Consider the following 22378-nt stretch of genomic DNA (forward strand, 5'->3'; position numbering starts at 1 on the left):
GTGGTAGTGGATGACGACCGTTGATGGTCGAGGTCTCTGTACCCTTTGAGCGCGGCACGCCGCTGTCCGTGTCACAGGTCCAATGATGTGGCTTCAGGCCGCGAGCATCGGATACTGTCTTCGTAAGGTCGTCGCGTATCGCGGTTGATGGAGCATGGGTGACTGTGCGACCAGCGACGCAAGGTTGGCCACGTGTGGCGGCAGCACTATGCCTCTTTAGGAACACCCGAAGACGTCACCACGCGTCAGTTTCGCGAAGTATCACGAACCGTCCTCAACTTCTGTCAGCGATCACACCTCTGAGCCCGCAGATACGTCCGTCTTTCTCACCGAAGCTACAATGGAATACCGAGTCGGCTCTTGAATTTACCCCACATACCTTGTGTGGGGCAACAGCTACCCCGAGACCGCCCCGCATCGGTCACGTACCGGTCGGAACTATGCCGCCCGCATGTACAGCATGGCAAACTTCATATCTTTGCGACAATCTCTAGTCTGAGACAAGAAGCCACCGATATCCTAAGATCTACTGTCAACACGCCGCAACCATGGATCCAGCGCAATTCGGCTACAGTACTATCCCTCTCAACCACGCGCCATACGGCCCAATCGTCCCATCCGCTCTAGAAGGATCCAATGCCGGAAAAGTAGCCCTCATAACGGGGGCCGGACAAGGCATCGGCGCCGCCATCGCAGAATCGCTAGCGAAATCTGGAGCTCACCTAGCCATCCTCGACCTAAACACCGACAACCTCACACAAACCAAGAAGACATGTTCAGCGTCTGGAGTAAAGGTCGAGGCATATGGCTGCGATGTCACGGATATGGAGCGCGTCAAGGAGGTCTTCGCGCAAGTAGAGAAAGACCTGGGACCGATTGATATACTGGTGAACAACGCGGGTATATTTACTCAGCGACCGTTCATCATGGGTAGCTTTGACACGTTTTGGAAACAGATCGAGGTCAACTTCAAGGCCGTAAGCTCGTCTTTCCGCATGACGATATATCATCACTAAGGTATGTCCAGCCTCTAATGCTCATCCACGCCGTCCTCCCACAAATGCGCGACCGCGGCCACGGCTGTATCATCAACATCGCTTCTCGATCCGGCACCGTAGACGTACCCATGACTTTGGGATACGTGACGTCAAAAGCCGCTTTGATGCGTGCTACACATACACTGCAGCTGGAGATGGAACTCGATGGGCTGGACCCAGCCATTCATATGTACGCGCTGCATCCAGGTGGAGTGAGAGGTAACATGGGCGGAGGTAAATACTTCTCATCGGTATACCACGCCGAAAAGCATGCTAACGTGATTTAGCTGGAGCGCCAGATGATGTGAAACAGAAGTACGGTGACCTTACGGACGAAGAGTTCTTCAAAGACCTTTTCAAGGACGGACCGTCGCTTTGCGGGCAGACCTGTGCTTGGCTGGCTAGTGGAAAAGGGAAGGAGTTGAGAGGGCTCTTCCTAGGTAAGAAGCGCGTGCTCCGAAAATCGAAAAACTGAGGTTGACAACATACAGATTGCCGGCAAGATGTGACGAAACTCTTGGACATCGGACGAGAAACACTGCTGAAGGAGAACCGGAATAGGCTGACAGTGAACTTCATTGATGGATACTGCAACGAGCCGTAATGATTGGCACAGAAAGCCAATGTATGTTCTAGGGGGTGAAGAGTCGACATATTACATAATAAAAGACAAATACTCAAGAACAGAACAAATTCCATATACAATCCGCAACCTTTCCTCCCCTCCACTCAAATCGCCCTCCTGGACCACTCTTTTCTTGTCGCGACACATAGGCAACAAAAACCAAGACTACTGTGGGATACACCTAGTAAACAGGCATTTTGAAAGCATCAAAAGTGTACGTCCAGCTCTCAATAGACGCCTCATCCTGGACACACTCGAAGTCAGAGCTGTTTCCTGACCAAAGCGGTCTGGCAGGCCACTGGCAAAGTTGCTGCACTTCACCAGCGTTATCACCCGCTGACACAGTCGCATTGAGGCGACTGGGCTTAGCCCCATTCTCGACCCAATCAATAATCGTAGCCATGTTATCCTGCGGGTAAGGACCAGGTTGGAGCTTATTGGCACCGCAATGCGCCGCGCCGGGTACGAGGTAGAATTGGTACCAGTCAGCCATAGCTTCCTGGGCTTCGGCATCGGTCATGTTGGGGTACATGATCGAGCGGACGGATTGCCAGTAGTGGACGGAGGATGCAGCGGGGATGGAAGGGTCAGATTCGCCGTGGTAATGGATCATTTTTGCGCCAGAAGATTGGAACGGAGTGAGATCGGGTAGAGTGGTTTGTAGGCTGTCGAGGTAGCGGACCATGCCGATGTTCATCCATTCTACGAGGGTGTCGTAGGTGACGTTGTCGAGGTTGGCAAGGTTGTCTAGGTCGAGCAGTTGGACGAACTTGGTCACGTACTCGCCACCGGTGGAAGGGATGCTGAGCTCCCACTTGCCGGTCGCGTTATTGTATGTCGGGTCGGCATCGCTGAGTTCGGAGCCGATCTGCCAGGAGAGGTACGCGCGCTCACCCTTGGAGTTGTGTAGACCGTCGTAGACGCCCTGGGCTACCGCGATGTCGTCGGCAGTGATGGTGCCGTTCTGTTCGGGCTGAGCGCTGGTTTGACCGCCCGGCATCTGGCGCTTGTTGAGGTCACGCTTGCTAAAACCGAAGCCGAGGGAGGTGCTGGTCTGCGCTGCACAGTAGTAGCTTTCGCCGATCAAGGAGCTGAGGTTGAAGTTGAGTTTGCAAAGATCAGTGCGAGAAATGACACCTGGAGTAGCTCATGTTAGTGCATTACCACATGGCCGGAGAGACTGTACTTACCATCAGTTCGTCCATCCAAAGGATCACAGGCAGCGATAGTGGCGTTGACTATCTTAGCCAAGGCGCATGGTGGAGGATAGTAGTCGTTGATAACGTTGATGGTAGCAGGGTAGACATGAAGCACCTGCTGCTGCGCAAAGCGGAAAGCAGGCGCACCAGCTACGACGCCGTCGTACTCCTCGCCCCAGCGCTGGACCTGGCTCATAGCTTCGCGTCCGCCATCAGAGCAGCCCTCGAAGTAGGTGTATACCTTGGTGTCGTTCAGACCGTAGAAAGCCTGTGTGAGCGGCTTGCCAATCTTCGTCAACTCCCCGAGCGCGGTGTAGGCAAAGGCGTAGGTAGCATCCCAGTTGATGGTTCCATTGCCATACAGCACTGCCTCATCGTAGCTCTGGTCGAAAGCGTCGTAGCCTGCCGATGTGGCTCCAGAAGCTGCATCGTATGGCAAACCTCCGGTAGCAACCCTCTGGAGAGAGAAGCCTCCGCCACCAGCAAGGTAGAAACGATTCGCGAAGCTCGAAGGATCCGGGAAAGCGAATCTGAGGGGAACTGCATCTCCCTTTCCAGTATGGGTGTAGCTGAGAGTGACGTTGCAGTAGGAGTAGGTAGCACCATCAGTTGTCGACGCTCCCATGCCGCTGCTTTCAAGGGTAGCATTGTAGAGCGCACTGGCAGTCACGGTGCCAGGCAGCAATTCGATTCCGAGCAGAGTGCCGTTGGAAGGAAGAGAGGCTTGCACGTTCGATACTGTGCAAAGTTCAGCTAACGAGGCTGCATTGGCGGCCACTGCCATGGCGGCAGCCGTTACGCAGGACGAGTGTCGCATGATGGATGTATAACCGAGAAGAACGTAGGAATAAGCGAATGTAGAAGATAGAGAAGCTGTATCAGCGGGGTGGTGTTCGAGATATCTGTCGCGGTATCTCCAGCATTATATACTCCCTACCAGTCCTGACTCGGGCTTTTGACTCCGCCATCGCAGTCGCAGTAAGGAAAGCCAATCTGTGGCTGTAGACTTTTCCCATACTCACAATGACCCCCCGGTAATCTCTTAGTTGACTGTCACAAGATCTGTGGAACCATTCTTGTCCATGCGTGCCCTACTAGAGGTCTGGCCGGCGATGTCTGGCACTGTAATGACGGCAACTTCCGCCTTGCGCGGTATTGCAATACGTGTTTAGTGATGCAAAGAGAGAAAAAACATAGTGCGCCGGCTGTATCAATCGTTGCGCCGCGTCACTCGCAGGCTGCTTGCTGGTCGTAGACGTGAGCTGAAGACGCGTTCTCGGTTAGCGTGGATGTGGCCCAAGCTTGGAAGAGCCTTCTTCCAGACAAGCCTCGCTGCATACGCTTCGAAGTCTTTTGCTGTGCAAGGCTTGCAGCGAAGTTTTCGCGCGGATGAAAGATCAAGCGGTTTTAAAGACATGAGGCCGCGTATCAATCGCGGCGAAGTTTCGGGATTGAGTGATGGAATGGGCAGACCGCCCGAGGTAACGGATCAATCTTTATCATGACATTATCTGATTGTTTGCAAGTACGTTGCTATATGCAGAGTGGGCGTCACTCGGCGCGTATATGTGGAATCCACGCTTCTGATCACACTGTCTCTTTTGTCTCAACATGCTCCGTGCTGAGCCCCTTCTCAAACTTCTCCTCTTCATGCGCCGCAATCCTGGCATCAGCTTCGATGAATTCGGCTGGGCGATGTAGCTGTATAGCGAGCTTGTTCCGATGGATCAAGATACCGGGTTGTGTTTCAAAGAAGCGATCGATATCTTCAAGCGTCCGGTTCGCCGTCTCTGGGTAGAGGAAGTACGTGATCGGGATGAAGGAGAAGCAGATGACTGCCCAGATGATCCAGAACTTGTAGCCTAGGTTCTGAATACCGGGGAGGGTTGCTTGCACAACACCATAGTTGCAGATCCAGTTGGTCGCCATCGCGAGCGAGGCGCCTTTCGTTCTCATCTCAAGCGCGTTGATCTCGGTCGGGTACAGCCAAGGCACGCCTAGCACGCCCATGCCAAAGCTGGCGAAGAATACGAAAAAGAACGCAACAGCGACGATGCCCAGCTTGTACGAATCGCCACCTTTCTCGGTCTGACCCTGCGATGCTGCAATGACGATCCAGCAAATGGAGCATGCTGCAGCCGAGACCATCATGACCTTGCGACGCCCGTATCGCTCAATGACGAAGTATGCCAAGCAAGCAAAGATGAGATAGTCGACAGACCCGGCAGCAGCGAGGATGCGCGATAGTAGCTCGGATATTCCCAAGGCGTTGATGAAGATATAAGACATGTAGTAACTCGTAACGTTGATTCCGGAGATCTGGTTCATGGCCTGCATCCACGCGCCCAGAAGCATGCGTCGCAGCACACCGCTTGGCCCTTTGCCTGTAAGAAGCTGTGTCCATGTGTATGTGTTCATTTGCTCGCGGTCGAGAATGTCCTTGATGATGTTGTACTGCGTGATAACCGAGGGTGATTCTGGGGTTGCTCCATGGCCTTCGAGCGCAGCAAGAACTTCCAAAGCTTCGTCGATCTTACCTTTGCGGATCAGCAACCGAGGGGAGTCTGGCAGGAACGGGCACATAGCGTAGATGCACAGGGTGAAGAAGAGTTGGAATGCGAGCGGAAAACGCCATGCGATATCGCGCGGTGCGAACGAGAAGCCGAGAGTCAGCCAGTTCGAGATGCTGAAGCCGGTGATGCAGTTCGCTGTTAACGAATTAGCCAAAATGTCACACTGTACGTTGTAAATGCCGTACCCATCTGGATGATAACGAGCTTTCCTCGACTATTCATCTTACTGGTCTCAGCCTGCCAAACTCCAGCCGTTGCTGTGTTCATGCCAGTACCAAGCCCCGCCACAATGCGCCCAACCATCATGCTTGCTACAGTCCAACTACATGTCTGGATGATTGCGCCGATGCCGATGATCGTCGAACCGAGGAGAATCTGCCTTGGGCGTCCGAGAATGTCGCCAGTCCAGATGGTACTCATCGCTCCGATGAAGCAGCCGATGTTGTAGATGGATGTCATCACACCTTGCATGTTGGCAGATGGGTAGCCAAAGGTGTGGAGGAAGTTCTCTGAAATGATGACATTGCCGAAGACACCTTGATCGTAACCGTAGAAGCTAATGAGTGTCAGACAATCGCGATGCAAGATGTGTTGATCGTAGCTTACACGAGTACCGTACTGGCGGCGATGGAAATCCATACTGTCAGCCGCTCACCAGAGCCTCCAAGATATTTGCGTGCCATGGTCGCGTACTCCCTGTCCAGCTAGCGATTTCACGAAGTATGTGATCGTGGATGCAGAGTAAGAGATGTCGTGGAAGAAGGAAGTCCCTCAAATCAAGAGATGTCAATAGCCGGTCCAATGCACTGGGCCTGTACCAAATTTTGTCATCTGCAACGGGGTCGCAGCGACGATCAACTCTTTATACCGGGCATGAGCCCTGGCTCGGGATCTTCTCCGCTTATCATTATCCTCGTCATGCGAAGCTTGTCAAGCCTCACAAGCCTCTGGTCGTCCCCAGATCCACTGAACTTCCCCAGACTCTGATCACATATCCGATACCCCATAGGCCGAGGGCCCACTCGGTCCACACTGGAGCTCTGTTACTGGTGATAGCGGCGTTTTAGCCGAGCGAGGAGGCAATGAGTGATCAAAGCGCAAGGGTGGAAGGGCGAATGCAGCCATGTTGAGGTTGCAAGTAGGGAGATGATGCATCGCGGAATACTAATTCAGGGAAGGCGGAAAGCTGCGTCGGCTGATGAGTACGGAAGGTGAAGCGAGCGCGGGGTAGCGAGGAAGGTGTGCCGAGTGTGGGGAAAATCGATGCTGAGGTCCAACGCCACAACACGAAAGCCACAAAAACCTTAACATTCTTGTACGAGCCTCTGAAACAAAGCTGGCAATACAGCCGGTATATCATGCCCAAGTTCTTCCCGGGCATTCAACCACGCGAGTGCCGAATGAGGGAGGTAGCCTCGGGAACTCCCCGCAGTACTCCTCTCCTCCAATCTATCCAACGGAAGAAATAGACTAAACTTGAAGTCGCGCATCATAGTCCCCTGATCCGCGCACAATATCCAAACATGTCGAGCGCAAGGTCTTCCACTTCGAGGAGTACTTCCGGCATACGAGAGGTATACGCACGAACTCATTCCTTCCACCGGTAAAAGGTCGCTCGCGGCTTCTTCGTGTTGATGATGAACTCAAAATGCGGAAATATAAAGAGAGGGGATATTCGTACGGACGGGTAGGAAGCACATCGACCAGGACATACGCACCATGATCTTGACCAACTCTGTTCTTCTGACCCTCGCTGGAGCGACCCATGTCGCCGCGCAGTCGTTTCAGCTGACGCCTGTCATGGGTTGGAACTCCTACAATCAGATGTCATGTAGCCCCAACACCCAAAAGATCACCACGACCATCAACTCGCTCGCGAGTCGCGGGTTCGTCGACGCTGGTTACAAGTTCTTCCAGATCGATTGCGGATGGGCTTCAAGAGATGGACAACGGAACGCTACTAGCGGCGCACTGAAGGTGGACCTAAAAGCATTTCCAGGTGGTCTGAAGCCTTTAAGCGATCTTGCAAGGTCAAAGGGCATGAAATGGACAATGTACTCGGATGCCGGTGTGAGAATGTGCGACCCAGAGGCGCCGAGCCCTGTCTTGGGCTCATTAGGTCACGAAGCTGCGGACGCGGATTTCTTCAAGACGTTGAACACTGAATACGTCAAGTGTATGTCCGAAGGAACGTGGTCGCGCACTGTGACCATCAAGCTGACAGCCTTCCAGATGACAACTGCTATGCCGACGGGCCTGCAGCTAGCCAGAATGCTCCCAAGAACGCCAGAACCGATTTCGTCACCCGCTTCGGTGTCATGTGGAAGGAACTGCAACGAGTTGGCATCCCAGGGATGTTGATCTGTCAATGGGGCGTTCCATTCACAACCTCTACTGGTCTCCAGGGACCTGCTCAGTGGACTAAGCCCATCTCGACTTCCTTCCGACTATCGGACGATATTACATCAGGTTGGGCGTCCATGTTCCGCATCTACAACCAAGCTGTGCATATCGCCAAGTCCGGCCTGGTCGCTCCAGGACACATCGCCGATGCTGATCTGCTCATGGTCGGCAACTCTGGTATGACATTCGACGAGCAAGCTACGCACTTCGCTGCGTGGGCGATGCTGAAGTCGGCGCTCATGGTCTCAACCGACGTAGCGGCTCTGTCGAACGAACTCGTCGCGGTTCTGCAAAACAGAGACCTGATTGCGATCAACCAAGACTCCGCTGTTAAGCCAGTCACTCTCCGACAGCGTTGGAGTGGAGACCGTGACCTTTGGGCTGGCGACCTCGCCAATGGAGACATGGCCGTCTTGGTCGTAGACCTCAGCAACACTGCGCGCACGCTGAGTCTGCAGCTCTCCGAACTCGACATCGCATCGGCATCGATCAAAGACCTCTGGACGGGTAAGACTGTCAGCGAGGCTTCCCTTTCCAAGCAAGTCAAAGCGCATGGATCTCTCGCCATCCGCCTTTCCAACATTCGTCGCTCGACAGCGGTCAAACCTACATACAAGTATGTCTCCGCATCAACCGGCTCCCTTTCCTCGGGCGCATCCACCCAGTCCTGCTCCGGCTGCACCTCTTCCAACAAAGTCGGCAACTTGGGCGGTTCGTCGAACGGTCGCGTGACGCTCTCCAATATCCGCACGTCCAAAGCGACACAAACAGTGTACTTTGACTACATCAACGGCCAGGTCGACTACATGGGAGGTAGCAACGAGCGCGTCGCATCGGTTAGCGTGAACGGGGGTGCGGCAAAGACCGTCAGCTTTCCTCTGAGCGGGTACAACTGGGACAAAGATGTATACAAGAACTACGGCGTCGAGTTGTCGGGTTTCAGCACCACGGGTACAAACACCATCACCATCTCTGGTGTTGGAAGTGCGTACGCGCCGGATGTTGATAGGGTTGGTGTTGTTGCTTAGGTTTTGCCGCCCGAGCCCCACTTTCATGACACAATAATCCGCGCGCAGGCAGCGAGGGCGTGCACCTGTCTAGAGCTCCATATCATGATTGCAACAGCGACAACACTTCCTAAATCTAGAAATTGTATTTTGATTTTCTAAAAAGGAGTCAAGGAAATAAACAATTGCGATGAACGTCATGTTTCAACCGACAAGAAAAAGTTGACCACTGCTACAATCCCGATCGGTTTGGCCATGCTCGCCCCTGCCCACTGAGCTCATCATTCTTTTAACCCCCTGCATTTCACCAGTTCGGGCTCGATCTTACCTTCCCTATTGAGACCTTCATACAGTGCCCAGGCTGCCAACGTCTTTGCATCGCGTGGACAAAGCTTCCACAACTCCTCGTAGTCACACACGCGCAATGTAATCATCTCTCCTTGCTTCCTAGTCCCCGTCAGCCTTCCTCGCAGATCCATAATCTCCTGACGATTCAATTCCTGATGACACAGTCAGACTATTTCGTACCAAGCAGACATGTGGATAGAAGTACCTTCTCCCATAAAAAGATATGGATGTATTCATCTGACCCTCCAGGACTGGGGTACATGGCATCCTGCAGGGCTTCGTCCATGAGCGATTCGCCTTCGGGTTTCGACTGGCTCAGCGCCAGCTTAGTGAGGTCGATAAGCTCGTGTTTCGGTAGTTTGAAGCCGGTTTCTTCCTCGATCTCTTTCGCGGCTTGCCCGCGGAAATCGCCTGCATCATCGAGCATGCCCGCTGGGATCTCGACGAACTTGAGACTACCTGCTGGGACTCGTGGCTGCTCTGTCATGACCACCCATCTTTCGTCTCTCGAATCTACTGGCCGCAGCACCATCAGCATAGCCACGCTTCCTCCCCGGAGGAAAGCGATTCCAGGAAGCGCTTTGTTTTCTGAGTTTCGTATATCAGCCTTGAGCTTTATGAAACCAATTTTCGTGGGCGTGAAGTAGTCCACGGATTGGATTTCGATGCTCTTGAGAACATATGGGTCTTTCGAGAAGGCGTGGTCCTTATCGTCAGATTGAAGTGCCAGGTTCTTCCGAAGTGTGTCTTTCCAGTTGCGGAACGCGGCGAACTGCAACAGCTTCTCCTGTGTGATCTTCTTGGCCAGATCCACTGTAACAGGCTCTGGAAATCCATTTAAAATAAACTCATCCGTCATGTTTGTTGTCATGCTCCGTAGGCCGATGATGTCAAGGGACTGAGTGCTCGGGTCTCGTACCACCGAAAGGGCTGGAGAGGACTTTGACTTCTGGTTTCTTACGATCTTCCGTCATGCGCCAAAATATATACTTGTGTTGTCAATGTACGACGAGATCGCCCAAGTACAATGTGCTAAGTTGATCTTGTAGAGGACTTGACAGCAAGCTTTACGTGTAGTACATGACATATATTAATGGCACATCTGAGACACGCCTTCCATACCATCAGCTGAAAAGAAATTCATGCAGTGACAATGTCCTTGGGCCGGTTGCGGGGTTCCCGTGGTTGAATCAGGACTTGCCTTCTTCCGGTGAAAGTCAGCTCATTCAATGGTCCAATGCCTGCGCATGCAGTTATCGTCGGTGGAATCATCTCGGAGACATCGGTAGTAGCATCACGAATGCGGGCATCGAGGCTATCGAAGGCACGCGTTTCGGCAACGAAGGTTTCAGCTGGTGTAGATCATGACCTAAAGACGGCTTTTCAGTCAGAACCATTTTCCAGATGCGTCAGATTGATCTATCGCCTGCTATAAGGCAGACTTGGAGAGCTTCGGTCGTTGGCCATTTCTCATGTGGGCTTGCAGCCAACTGCGCCTTCATTGGCTCCACAAATGCATTGTCAGCGGAGCTGAATACCCAAAAACAAATTCGAACCCTGCAGATGCCGCTCGACCCGTGTCATTACTATTTTAATTCCGCTGTCGCGGTGGATCTATCCCGACCATAATGCCAAGCCAGTCGCTCCCCGGGCCGCCGTCAAAGGCTGATTCGGGTCGTGCTCTGACTGGCTCCACAACAACGGAGATCTACGTTTTCCGGAGAGACGAATTTCGCATGCACATCACACTCGGTTCTGCTGGTGTAAAGGTTGATGTTCAAGCACCGCTCCTGTCGAAAGGCCCAGCTGCGCGTGGACGTGCTACCGGATATATATAAGTGAGCTGAATCTCTTCCATTTATTTCTCCCACATTATCCTTTCCCTACTTTCACTTCCACGGCAGGATGCTTTGTCATACCTGTAGCGGCATGCTCCGCATGCAAAACGGAAAGCAGTGGAGGGGGACTTACGACCTGCATTTTGATCACCACAAACTGTTAAGAGATCTGTTCTGTTCCAAGGAGATGAACTGCGGGATCTGCCGTGTTTTATTCGAAGAGCTGGAGAACAAGCACGGCTCAAGACTCGACGACGTTGAAATGGATGACACACGTACCATTAACATACGAGCGTTCCTATTCATCCCCAATCCTAGAGAGGACCCTTTATACTGCCTCACTTTCAAGTTTTGCTATGACCAAACCCAATGTCAGCGAGCCTTCGTTTTGAGAGAGACCGGTAAGTTGTTGAACATATTCAAAAAACGTAGCTTACGAATGTAAAAGACTCCATCGACCCACCGCCTTTCCGAACTCCAACTTCCAGCACGACCGATTCCGATGAGGTGCTCCAGCGCACCATCCAATGGATGGCTAAATGTCGATGTGTTGAAAGAGATGGACCTCCTTCCTATCCAACACGACTGATAAATCTCCGGCAGTTGAGACAACCACGTTTTCTTTACGGCACGTCTCTGGAGGCGAGCGTCAGAGACACAGGAGTCGAAGTGCAGCTGGAAGAAAAGTGCGACTGGGAGGATGAGAGACCAACTGAGGATGTTCGCTATGTTACTCTCTCCCACTGTTGGGGTAATCTTCCACAGGCAGAGCGAGTGAAGCTGAGCTCTGAGAATGTTGAAAAATTCAAGAGAGGCATCAGGCTGGACAGCCTGCCCACATCGTTTCGCCATGCCATGTTGTTTGCAGCACGGCTTCCGGAAGTCGGTTACATCTGGATCGATAGTCTTTGCATCAATCAAGGTGATGTAACGGACTGGCTAGAACAGTCGGCAAGCATGGGCGAGATATACAAGAATGCTTACTTGAACCTCTCCGCTACTGCTGCAATCAACAGCGAGCAGGGTCTTTTCGCTGAGCGCGCACCCGAAACACTGATCGAGGACGAAGTCATTCTCAATATCGCTGGTCTTCCTGGAGCCACGAGCGTTCCTTCCAGCCCATGGCGGCCATCTCAAAACGTCAAAAAGTCTGTTTTACAGATACTCGGCGCATTCTGGCCCATAAGATGGCTTATGAGATACCTCCCGAGACGCATGTACATGCAGGCCATGACATTACCTATTGTGAAGAACCAATCAACAAGCGCAAGACTGGGTTCGAAAAGCTTGCTGACGATACAATCTTCCCGTCAGCCGCCACATAATTGGCTAGATGCCGGAATCAGCGAAGATACCAAGGGGAAAGATTTACGAAGATGCACAATCTTAGATCTCTCTTTTTGGGAGTATCGAGTCGACAAGGCGCCCGTGAACAAGAGGGGATGGGTGCTTCAGGAACGTCTCATGGCTCCTAGGGTATTGCATTTCTGCCGAGATCAGGTGGCTTGGGAGTGTCGTGAGTTCGAGGCTGCTGAAGGCCAGCCAGTAGGCATGCCGAACTATCAGCTCACGATGGGTGGCATAAGAGCAGGAAGCAGGCTGAAAGGTCTCAACCCGCAAAAAGATGGGCGCTGGCTACGGAACATGCGCTTGCAGGGATACAAAGATCCTGATCCTGAACTCCCGGGCATATATGCGTTTGAGCTTTGGCGCCGTATTGTTGAGGAATACTCCAAGACAGCCGTCACGAATCCAGGGGACAAACTCATCGCGTTATCTGGTATGGCCCGGTTCATGTCCCAACAAATCGAGAGGGCCCCCGAAGCCGCTGACGTGAGGAATGTTGGTATCGCCGGGACTGAAACCAGTCAACGCGAGCTTCCAAAATGTACTCAGTATGTGGCCGGCCTGTGGGTACTGTATCTAGCGAGCCAGCTTCTATGGTATGTTGAGCCAACATTTCGGCGCGTTGACGGTGGCAAACTGGAACATCTTACGACGGCACCATCAGACTACCGTGCACCATCCTTCTCTTGGGCCGCCATAGATGCTCAGGATGGAAACGGCATCACGTACGGCGAGGTCACTGACAAAGAAATCCTCATAACCGTTGTAAAGGCATCAGTAACCCCGCGGTTGCCATCCGACGAATACGGGATGCTGGAGGGTGCCTACATCATACTTCATGCGAAGCTGCGCAAAGCGACTCTCTTCAGGAAGGGTAAGGATCGTTTTGGGTGGTGTTTGGTCGGTCGTGAAAAGCTCGACGAAGATGAGCACACCGATGTGTATCTGGATTGCCCTGCCAGAGACGGTACCGGACTGGACAACGAGGGGATTCTCGGCCGTGACGCGGGAGTATTTGTGGTTCCAGCTGCCCACACCGACCGCAAGGCTTCGCCAAAGTCCAAATATCTGACTTGCCTCATCCTACGGCTCGATAAAACGCGCCTAGCGGGGCCGGTATTCCACAGGATCGGCTTGACGAAATTGAGTCCATACGGGGACCATAGGGCTCTGGACGACAACGAGATTTTGAAGCCGTACGATAGCGACGTGAACATGGTGAAGGATGTAGAGTATAACCCAAAGACGGGTATGCACCGTATCTGCCTCGTCTGAGACAGGTCCCGGGGGTCGGTGATGTGCTTCTTTGGATTTTGGGTGCGGCCGTTCCTGACGTCACACCAGCTGGGCAACCACGCCAACCTTGGAAGCTACCTATCTATGTCACCTGTCGCCGCAATGTTTCTTTTGCTTCAACGAAACTTTGTAGCGGATTTTTTTTTACATCGGCTCATCAGAAGGCCTTCCAGTGGATGCGTATATGCGTCAGATGTTGAAGGAGTGGATGTGAACGTCTGGCTCGCGATCGGCTCAATTCGGCGCATTTCTGTCTTTCCAGCCACGCCTGATTAGCCGGCTCAGCCACCTTTCTAGCGGTCTGGACATCTCCTTTGCAACGTACTACGGATATTTATGAAGCACAATGAATGAACAACACTATATGTTCGGTCCGACGCCAAACCTCCGGCTGGGTATCATGTAGATACGCAACACAATCTGCTCTTCTGTCAGCCAAGTCCACCGCATCGTCGCTTGAAATTTCTCCGCGTCGTTACCTCGTACGCCGATCGAGTGGTTGTTTGAGTTGTCGCATGTGCCAATTTTATGATGATTGATGCAATATCTGCGTATTCGGTGGTTCTCGTATCTAGGCTTACTTTGTGAAATGACTGACCGCGTTTCCAACGCAGCGCAGCGCAGCACAGTGCATCTGACGTATGCGCATTTCTTAGCAATGCAGCGCATGAGCAAATATTAGACATCTCGGCCCTACAATACGCAGGTACAATGATGGATACATAAAGATCTTCACGTCCTCCGTTTCCTTTCCCCACCACTCCAGATCCACAGTTGCACACCACCACTTCAAACCTCACTTCCAAACCCCAACAAGTATCCCAAGATGCAACTCCAGTACCTCCTCCCCGCCGCCTTCTTCGCCGCCTCAACCATAGCCGCAAAATTCAACGGCTTCTCCGACATCGCCTGCCAACAATACGACGGCACCTACATCCCCATGACAGCAACCCAACTGCAAGACATCGTCGTCAAGTCCTGGGCAACCACGCAAGAAATTCCCGAAGCATCGCGCTCCTTCACCGCGCCTGATGACAGGAAGCTCTGCCCTTCGAACTCGGATGATACGTACAAATGGGTGAGTAGCATGATCATATAGCTTGGCTTGGTGAAGCGTTGCTGACTATTCTTGTTTTGCGATGTAGGTGTCGATCCCGCAGTGGGGGCAGGGTAGCAAGTGGCCCGCTGGTAATGGTGGTGCGCTGGCGGTGGTTTACTACAAGGAGACTGATACGTACAATGTGTGCCGTTATCTTGCTGCTGCTCAAGCGGATGGGTATAAGGGTGCTTGCAAGTAGGTGGTGGATCGCTTGTGTGATGAGCAATAATTTGGACGGATCATAGGGTGGTGGAGCGTGTATATACATGGATATATTGAGTGTGGTCGTCGCAATGATAATTGGTTCGTCATGTTTGTATCACGCGATACGGTAGTCAGCGGCGTTACTTCTCGCTACTCTTTCGCCAGCTTCGATTTACCCAGCCCGATATCACATTGCTTCGCTGAACTTTCACTCTATGTCTGTTGCGTTGGATCTATGAGGTGTCATGCATGAACAAACGGTACGTCAAGTTTGAAACACTGTGAAGCTATTTGCAGTTTGTATTGGATGGAATACGACACGCATGATAACTACTGATAGTCCACAAAACGCACATTGGTTAACTGGGAAACCTACTTTCGTGGTACCAATAGTGAGAACGAACGAAGCGGTGTCATCTAATGTGAAGAGTGCCATATTCACGATGAAGCAAGATGTCGATGCTCTTACAGCCTATACATTTGCTTGAAAGCTGCTACGCCTCCTGGCGGTTGTGACACGAATCCGCTGAAAATTTCTTCGTCCCACTCGTCGAGGAATTGCTGCGGTGTCCAGTGCTTCCGGGCTTCTATCATACTTCTGGCATCCCAAAGAGCACCGGTGTCTCCCTCGAAGTGGATGGAGCCGAAACCTTCGGTGATCTGTCGGACTACCGCGTAGAATGAGTCCGGTAGATGGCAAGGCATTTGGAATCTATGCTTCAGTGCCGCTTCGCTCAAAGGTACGCCCCAATACAGCGGATCGTACAGCTCAGTGAGCTGAACATCGCCGTGTCTTTGCATATAGTCAGACTTGAGCATGGCCTCTTGAAGGCTAGCTGCATGCTTGAACGTCTCCCACGCGGCAAGGCTTTCGTCCTGATGACCTTCGATATGGATGTTGAGAGCCTCGGGGTGCGGGATACGATCGAAGGTACAAAGGACCTCGTCTAAGAAGTCCGCAAACGGGCGAATTAAATTCAGCTTCATTATGGAACCTTCGTTCACACGTTGGGTGTCGAAGGGGAAATGCAGCCAGAATGGGTGTGTGAGGTTTGTCCAACACCCCACGTGCAAGTCGATCCGGAGGTTTTGGTTCTCGCAGAGATAAGATTCAAGAGATCTTACGTGTGACTCGGGGTAAGCTACGGCCAATTTGTTCTCCCGGATGATGAAAGGAAGTCGTATGCGCAATCGAGTACTCTGGGGCAACCTTTTGAGGTAATTGACTGCAACAGTTGTGGCAGAGAAGTACCAAGCTAAAGGTGCTACAGGCTCGGTCCATGCCAAATGAGGATTAGTATCTCGGGGGAGGGGGTCGGCTAAAAAGGACTCCAGAGCAAGATCAGTCTCGGTTGGTATCAGCGCCAGGTCCGGCTTCCACGCGAGGAGGGCGTTCTGGCATCCAGGCACAAATGGAGGCATCATGCCGTGAATGCTGAGTGGGCTCACGATGGACTCGGCTATGAGTTGGTCGAATTTGGGATGCGAGGATGCGAGCTCTAACGTGTAATGTAAGGCGTCGCAAAAGGATGCTGACGTTTGCCACCGCCAGTTGTAGTCGAATGGGTTGATTCCATTCCCCTCATATAGCTCATCTCCTGCCTTGATGGCACCGTAGGCTTTTCGATAGTAGCAGGCGATATTGGGAAAGCGGGTGGCCACCTGATCAACCATCTCCGGGGTGACGCATTCGCCCTTGGCCACGAAGTGCAGCATATGCATCTTCATGCGCCTCGCGCTTTGTATCAGTCGCTCAAATCGTCCAGCTTTGGAGTCAAGATTCTTTACGCTGATGCAGTCTTGATTAGAACGCACAGGGAAGAAAGTTAGGGTGTTGGCTCGCATGGCCGCATCCTTCATCTCCCCAGCTGCTTGCTTGCAGCAGCGTGTCAGCGCAGTCATCTCCTGATGTTTTTCCTGGGTCTCATACCGAAGCTTATCTGAGGCATAGTCGTAGAGTACGCCATTTTCGTCGTGCGCATAGTGTTCGTAGATGTTATCGCGCAATTCCCTGGGGAGGCGGAATAGAGGTGACTGCAGTTGGTCTAACATTGTGAGAAGTATGATGGCGGTATTTCCAAGTAGTAGTGGTACGATGGTAGTAGAAGGATGGTGGATATGGAAAAATATGATGATGGAAAATCGATGGGAATCGATGGCTTAAGTGCGTTCTGGACATCCATGGTTCGCCAGGCATCAGCGGGTCACGTGCACAACCCAACTTTGGTTCAGGGTAATACCAACCTCAGAATCGCCCGGTACTACCAAGGCACAGTCGCGGGCTAGTAAATTCTGAGATTCTCACTCAACTTTTAGCCGACACTGCGATCTTGTTTAATACAGCATACCCCCGGGGCCATGTGGGCAGCGATGAACCCGTGGACATAACCAACGTACATCAGTTTTCACGATGACTCGTGTACCGGTAGGCCCCTGGGGTCGTAAAAGCTGCGTAACACATACACCTCTCACTTGATCAAAAAAAGATGCGAAACCGACGCTGGTATCACATATGCATCTGCCAGCGATCAGCAACCACTTATGATGAGTCGGATAGAGAACGGCGTGTGAGTGTGTACATCCCCACGCACGTGCCATTGAGGTGCCGCGTGGGGTGGGTCCTACCGCGAGCCATGGCCTCTCCAAAACGCGCCCCCATCATCGAACATTCTCGCATTTCTTGTGGTCTCGGAAGCGCCAGATGCGGACGCACGGTCTCTTGTCGGTCATGGTCCTTTGGCGATCATTGCCCTTTTGCTACACGTTGCTCGGTGCTATCGCAAGATGAAGTCTCCTGCGTCAAAGCTTGGCATCGCTGCTGAGACAACGGTGGAAGCACCTGACCCGCCCTTATACCTGTGACGGTATAAATCAGACAGACAGACACAGATTTCCGTTGCTGGATAGACTCGCAGAAGTGAGTTTGAGTGTCCGCTGGAGATCCTATCTGCACATTCCTCATCTTTTCCTATTTTCACCACTTTTTCTATGCTTCTCCGCAATGACAAGTCCTACAACGGCATATCCGACCCGCTCCAGAGCCTAACAACTGCGGCATGTACCAACCAGTATTGTGGCAATCTCTCCCCGCTCACTCGTCTACCACGCGAATTACGCGACCAGATCTACGAGTATGCCCTGGGTGCCGACATGATGCGTATATTGAGTTTCGGCGAGACGAAGATCATAATGCTCCCAATCTACGCGCCGGGTCGCGTGCACTGTGATCAGGAAGACGGTCTTCCGACGTGGATGCTATCTAGCAAGATGATTCTGTCTGAAGCACTCGAAGTCTTCCACCGAACGCAGTGCTTTGAGCACATCGACCTTGCGCCATACGCCCAATGGAAACTTTCGCCCACGCGAAGGAACCCACTGGTATTCAACCAAAATATACGTCACGTAAAACTCAACGAGTCACTTGAAGTGGTCGGAGATTCCTTTCCATCACCGAGCTCCTGGCATCCCGGATACAACGATACGTTTCTAAAGTGTCTTGCGTTATGGAATCCTCCGGAATTGGACGTAAGCTGTGAGGTATTCTCTAATAATCCGGAAGGACCTCGCATGGATCCAAGCCAGGTACCAAAGTGGCACAGTAAGGTCCCTGTGCGGAACCCCGATGTACGTGATCGGTTCAAACAGCTTCGCGGACGGTGCAGAAGCATGTCAGTGGAAATCAAAGTCCCTCACGGTTTTCAGGAGAACGGAAAGCTTTTAGATAACGCACGAGCTTGGGCTGAGCCTAAGCTCGAGCACAAGAGACAATATTTCGCCGACTTATGTCAGTCGATTGAGGCATGGGCGAGGGAATTGGTTGGCGGAAGCACGCGCTTCTTACTGAAGAACGAGAATGACGGAAGGAGCAATTGGAAGAATGGAACTCCTCCGGGAAAGTACTTTAGGGCCATATGCGAGGCGCAAAGACTCGGCCAAACATGTCGCATAGAAGCGATGAATGACATTGGGGATTGGTACTGCGGCATTGCAATAGTCATCAACATCAACGCAGCAAATTTGAGCCCCTTCTAATAGTCTCAGCCTTTTCCACTTAGTACCGTTACAGACATGCGCGCGTACAGCCGCATCTCTCATGTGATGTCTCTTACCAGATATTCCCATCATTTGAAGACTTTAAGCCCTAGCTCCGAATTGAAAAACTTACATACACCGCGTAGTTCTCATCGCTGGTCTACTTGAAAGGACCCCAGATCTAGCAAAGCATAAGTACAATACGAGTAGATGAGTCCAGTAACTTCCCTCTACCACCATCAGCGTCCACAGAAAGCGTAATAACTCCTCCTCTTCCATAACTACCCTCACTTCCCCCTCCGCAACCCCCTCAAAGTCCCCGCAAATCTCCTCCGAGTCACATACACAAACCCCATAAACAGCACCGCAAACACCACACTCCCCGCCCCCGTCCTCTGATTCATCCCCGCCTGCTTCTTCGCCTCCTCATAATACCCCTTCACCTTCTCCGTAACACCATCATCCCTCTCCAAATCAGGCATAGCCATGATCTTAACCACCAACGCCGACCAGCCAGTGAAGTGCTGGGTACGCTGTCCAGCACCCTTAACAGGGTCGTATTGCTCCCAGATATAGCCCGTTTGGAGATACGAGTTGAACACGGTGTGGACGATATTGCTGCGGAGTTCGATGTAGATTTCGCGGCAGCGTTGCTGTGAGGGGCCGGGGATTTGGGCGAGGTCGAGAAGGTTGGTGAGGAGGAGGTAGTTGATGTTTATCCAGATGGGCGAGCGCCAGTAGTTGTCGTCTTTTCCGTAGGCGTCGTCCTCGGGGCTTAGACTGCGGACGCCGAAGTCGGTCCAGAGGTGGTTGGGGTCGCGGAGGAGGGTCAGCATGGCGGGGAGATGTGGGTGTGAGGGGTCGGTGAAGCCGGTTAGGAGCGGGAAGATGGAGATGTAGCCTTTGTGGCAGGCGTGGGTGTGTAGGTCGTTGCGGACTACGGCGTCGCAGTAGGTGTTTGGTTCTTTGGACCAGTGTATCGTGTCGATGTTGGTTTTGACGCCGCGGATGTGGTTTTGGTATGTGAGCGCGTCGTGGGCGTTTTCGGTGAAGAACGCGATGCGTTCTAGTGTTCGTGCCATTACGCCGACCCAACATAGGGCATCTAGGTGCAGCTCAGTGATGTCAGGAGGCTCCGCTCGAGGGTAGTCGTCTAATCCACTGGCGAAGTTCGTTCCTGGTGTTCGACCACGCCACCTGTAGCCTTCATTCAAATTGGCCGATGGAATGGAATGGGTCTCCACATCTCCAGATTGCGACTTCCGGAACCAGTCGTAGTGCTTCTTGAGGTACGGATACATCTTCGTCACCAAAGCTTTCCCAGTCTCTGCTTTGGCGAGGTACACGGAGTCGTGACCATGATATTTCGTCGTCCCTTTCAGCATATCGATGAACTTTGAGATGACCAGAAACATCGTTGGCGGATTCGCAATGTGTGGAAATTGGGTGACAAATTCCGCAGGCGTGGCACCCTCGGCTTCCGCGCCTAGAATCTGCTCTCTTGCTATCCAGCCATCGTCATCCATGAGGTTTAAGAGCCAGTCGCGTATCACCTCGAGAGCGAGATCAGCATCCCACTCGATGACAAGAAGAAGATGAAACCCTTCATCCCATAAGAAGCCCCTCGGAAAGGCTGCACGAGATGGCGTATGAGTGAGAAGCTCATACGGGCCTTTCGTCTCCGGTGTTGTATGCTTCTTTGCGTCGACTGACTTCTGCCAGAAGTTTGCAGTGGTCTCAGCGTATATGGCCTTCTTCGACGTGTCGACCTTGGCAGTGCCGGTAAAGTAGCCTAGTCCACCTAGCAGGTTGGAGAATGTATTCCGAGAGAAGGCGCGGTGCATGACGGTGGTGAAGGGGGTTTTCGGGGTGAACACTGCGTCGAAGTTCTTGGCGAAGGATGCGAGGGTTTCCTCCAGACTGGTGGTAAGACCGGCGGCTGGACGGCATTAGCATATCTGGTTCATGGACGCGCTTCTTCGTATAGAATGGCGGAGGTGAGTACTCACAGGTCATTGCTCGTTTCGCAGTATCACTCGAGTACAGGATGTCGAACTGCTTGAGGTTAGTCGCAGTTTAAACATATGATCGTGGTGCTAACCTCAAATTCCCCATGGCACACCATCTGCACTAGCTGCAAATTGCCGTTGCCCGGAGCGTCGCGTAGTACGATATCATTTGGTCCTGGCTCGGTGCGGTCTTTCGTTTGGTCTTTCAGCGACTCCAAGAAGGTGGCTTCTTGCACATGCTCATCAGCTGGTTGTTCATAACACGATGGGGAGGTTCGAAGCACAGGTAGATGGGATTGAAGATATCATGGCATTCATTGTACTTACATTTGCCCTGCCACAGCCTATCTTCCGTAACGTTCAGCGTCTTGATATACGCTATTTCCCGTTTCTCATCTGCATTGATGGGTACAGGGATATGAATACCCGCATTACCCAACTTCGGATGCGCAATGTTCATGTTCACAGCCTGAACCGTCTTCTCATCGGCCTCAAACTGTTGACGCGCCTCGAGCTTGCAGTCAGCACAGGCTTCCATCGCCTCCATGCCAATGTAGAAGACCACGGTGGTCTTGAGATCTTTCGGCGCATCAGGCCTAGGCATGCCCTTGATGCGCAAACCCCAATTCCCCTGGCTCTGGCCTTCAGAGTGCTTTATGAACTCGGTTACGAGGTTTATCTTGTTTCCGACGTCCTCTATCATTTGTCGACCGCCTTCTCGTGTATCGTATGAGATCCAACCGTACTTGGCCATGCCGTCGCTCTGGTTCACGTCATGTCGGAGTGCTATAGAACTAGTTAGCGCTGTACGCATATCCTCATAGTGTCTACTTACTCGTGTTTACATCTTCCAGCTTCCCCCACATGACGCCCGCAATGAGACTTTTGGGCATGCGGGCGCGCAGGCCCAGATACAGATTCGGACGATAAGGGCCCCATAGTAGCGATTCGTTGCTAGTCGGCACCTTGTGGTCGGCGGCGGACGCGTGTGGGAGAAGCGTGAAGAGGAGCGCGAGGAGGGCTGGCGGGAGCATGATGACGTCGAACGGGTGCGACGCGTTTCACGACGCGTTGACCAATTGCTCTCAAGCTCTTCGGGACGACTGCGGTGGCGCGAGGCTTCGGGGCATATCTCTGCTACGTTGACTTAGCTCTTAGCTGACAGCGACAGCAATGCGCCGGCTATATCGGACATATTTGCCCAGACAGAGCGGCCTTGGTTCCTGCTGTGTTGTGATTGGATGACGCGTGACGCCATGGCCAAAAGAACTCTACTTCCATCTTCAATCAGTCGCACGCGATAAGAATCACAATTCGCTTTACTCATCGTTCCAAAGATCTACAGCTGTGTTCGCCTGTGA

General features: G+C 52.4%; 9 protein-coding genes across 9 annotated transcripts; 4 read left to right on the forward strand and 5 right to left on the reverse strand.

Moving 5' to 3' along the window:
- Positions 1-548: 548 nt before the first annotated feature.
- Positions 549-1641, forward strand: J4E83_006400 (uncharacterized protein; the record flags this gene model as incomplete). The annotated part of the gene is made up of 4 exons (XM_049333313.1): positions 549-977; positions 1028-1271; positions 1325-1477; positions 1529-1641. 4 exons carry the CDS (start codon positions 549-551, stop codon positions 1639-1641), a joined length of 939 nt encoding a protein of 312 aa, XP_049187489.1.
- Positions 1642-1843: 202 nt separating this feature from the next.
- J4E83_006401 (uncharacterized protein) lies at positions 1844-3678 on the reverse strand (the record flags this gene model as incomplete). Its single annotated transcript, XM_049333314.1, has 2 exons — positions 1844-2799; positions 2853-3678. The coding sequence occupies 2 exons, from the start codon at positions 3676-3678 to the stop codon at positions 1844-1846; spliced, it is 1782 nt and encodes a 593-aa protein (XP_049187490.1).
- Positions 3679-4448: 770 nt separating this feature from the next.
- Positions 4449-6117, reverse strand: J4E83_006402 (uncharacterized protein; the record flags this gene model as incomplete). The annotated part of the gene is made up of 3 exons (XM_049333315.1): positions 4449-5569; positions 5620-5990; positions 6041-6117. The coding sequence occupies 3 exons, from the start codon at positions 6115-6117 to the stop codon at positions 4449-4451; spliced, it is 1569 nt and encodes a 522-aa protein (XP_049187491.1).
- Positions 6118-7153: 1036 nt separating this feature from the next.
- On the forward strand, positions 7154-8865 carry J4E83_006403 (uncharacterized protein; the record flags this gene model as incomplete). Its single annotated transcript, XM_049333316.1, has 2 exons — positions 7154-7610; positions 7667-8865. The coding sequence occupies 2 exons, from the start codon at positions 7154-7156 to the stop codon at positions 8863-8865; spliced, it is 1656 nt and encodes a 551-aa protein (XP_049187492.1).
- A 496-nt stretch (positions 8866-9361) lies between these two features.
- J4E83_006404 (uncharacterized protein) lies at positions 9362-10051 on the reverse strand (the record flags this gene model as incomplete). The annotated part of the gene is made up of 1 exon (XM_049333317.1): positions 9362-10051. The coding sequence occupies one exon, from the start codon at positions 10049-10051 to the stop codon at positions 9362-9364; it is 690 nt and encodes a 229-aa protein (XP_049187493.1).
- A 1936-nt stretch (positions 10052-11987) lies between these two features.
- On the forward strand, positions 11988-13652 carry J4E83_006405 (uncharacterized protein; the record flags this gene model as incomplete). The annotated part of the gene is made up of 1 exon (XM_049333318.1): positions 11988-13652. The coding sequence occupies one exon, from the start codon at positions 11988-11990 to the stop codon at positions 13650-13652; it is 1665 nt and encodes a 554-aa protein (XP_049187494.1).
- An 847-nt stretch (positions 13653-14499) lies between these two features.
- On the forward strand, positions 14500-14971 carry J4E83_006406 (uncharacterized protein; the record flags this gene model as incomplete). Its single annotated transcript, XM_049333319.1, has 2 exons — positions 14500-14751; positions 14834-14971. 2 exons carry the CDS (start codon positions 14500-14502, stop codon positions 14969-14971), a joined length of 390 nt encoding a protein of 129 aa, XP_049187495.1.
- A 470-nt stretch (positions 14972-15441) lies between these two features.
- J4E83_006407 (uncharacterized protein) lies at positions 15442-17028 on the reverse strand (the record flags this gene model as incomplete). The annotated part of the gene is made up of 1 exon (XM_049333320.1): positions 15442-17028. One exon carries the CDS (start codon positions 17026-17028, stop codon positions 15442-15444), a length of 1587 nt encoding a protein of 528 aa, XP_049187496.1.
- A 2267-nt stretch (positions 17029-19295) lies between these two features.
- Positions 19296-22051, reverse strand: J4E83_006408 (uncharacterized protein; the record flags this gene model as incomplete). The annotated part of the gene is made up of 5 exons (XM_049333321.1): positions 19296-20947; positions 21018-21063; positions 21110-21264; positions 21345-21803; positions 21853-22051. 5 exons carry the CDS (start codon positions 22049-22051, stop codon positions 19296-19298), a joined length of 2511 nt encoding a protein of 836 aa, XP_049187497.1.
- Positions 22052-22378: the final 327 nt, after the last annotated feature.

This window comes from Alternaria metachromatica (assembly GCF_023757995.1).
Source record: "Alternaria metachromatica strain BMP 0045 chromosome Unknown scaffold_14, whole genome shotgun sequence".
Classification (NCBI taxonomy): Eukaryota; Fungi; Ascomycota; class Dothideomycetes; order Pleosporales; family Pleosporaceae; genus Alternaria; species Alternaria metachromatica.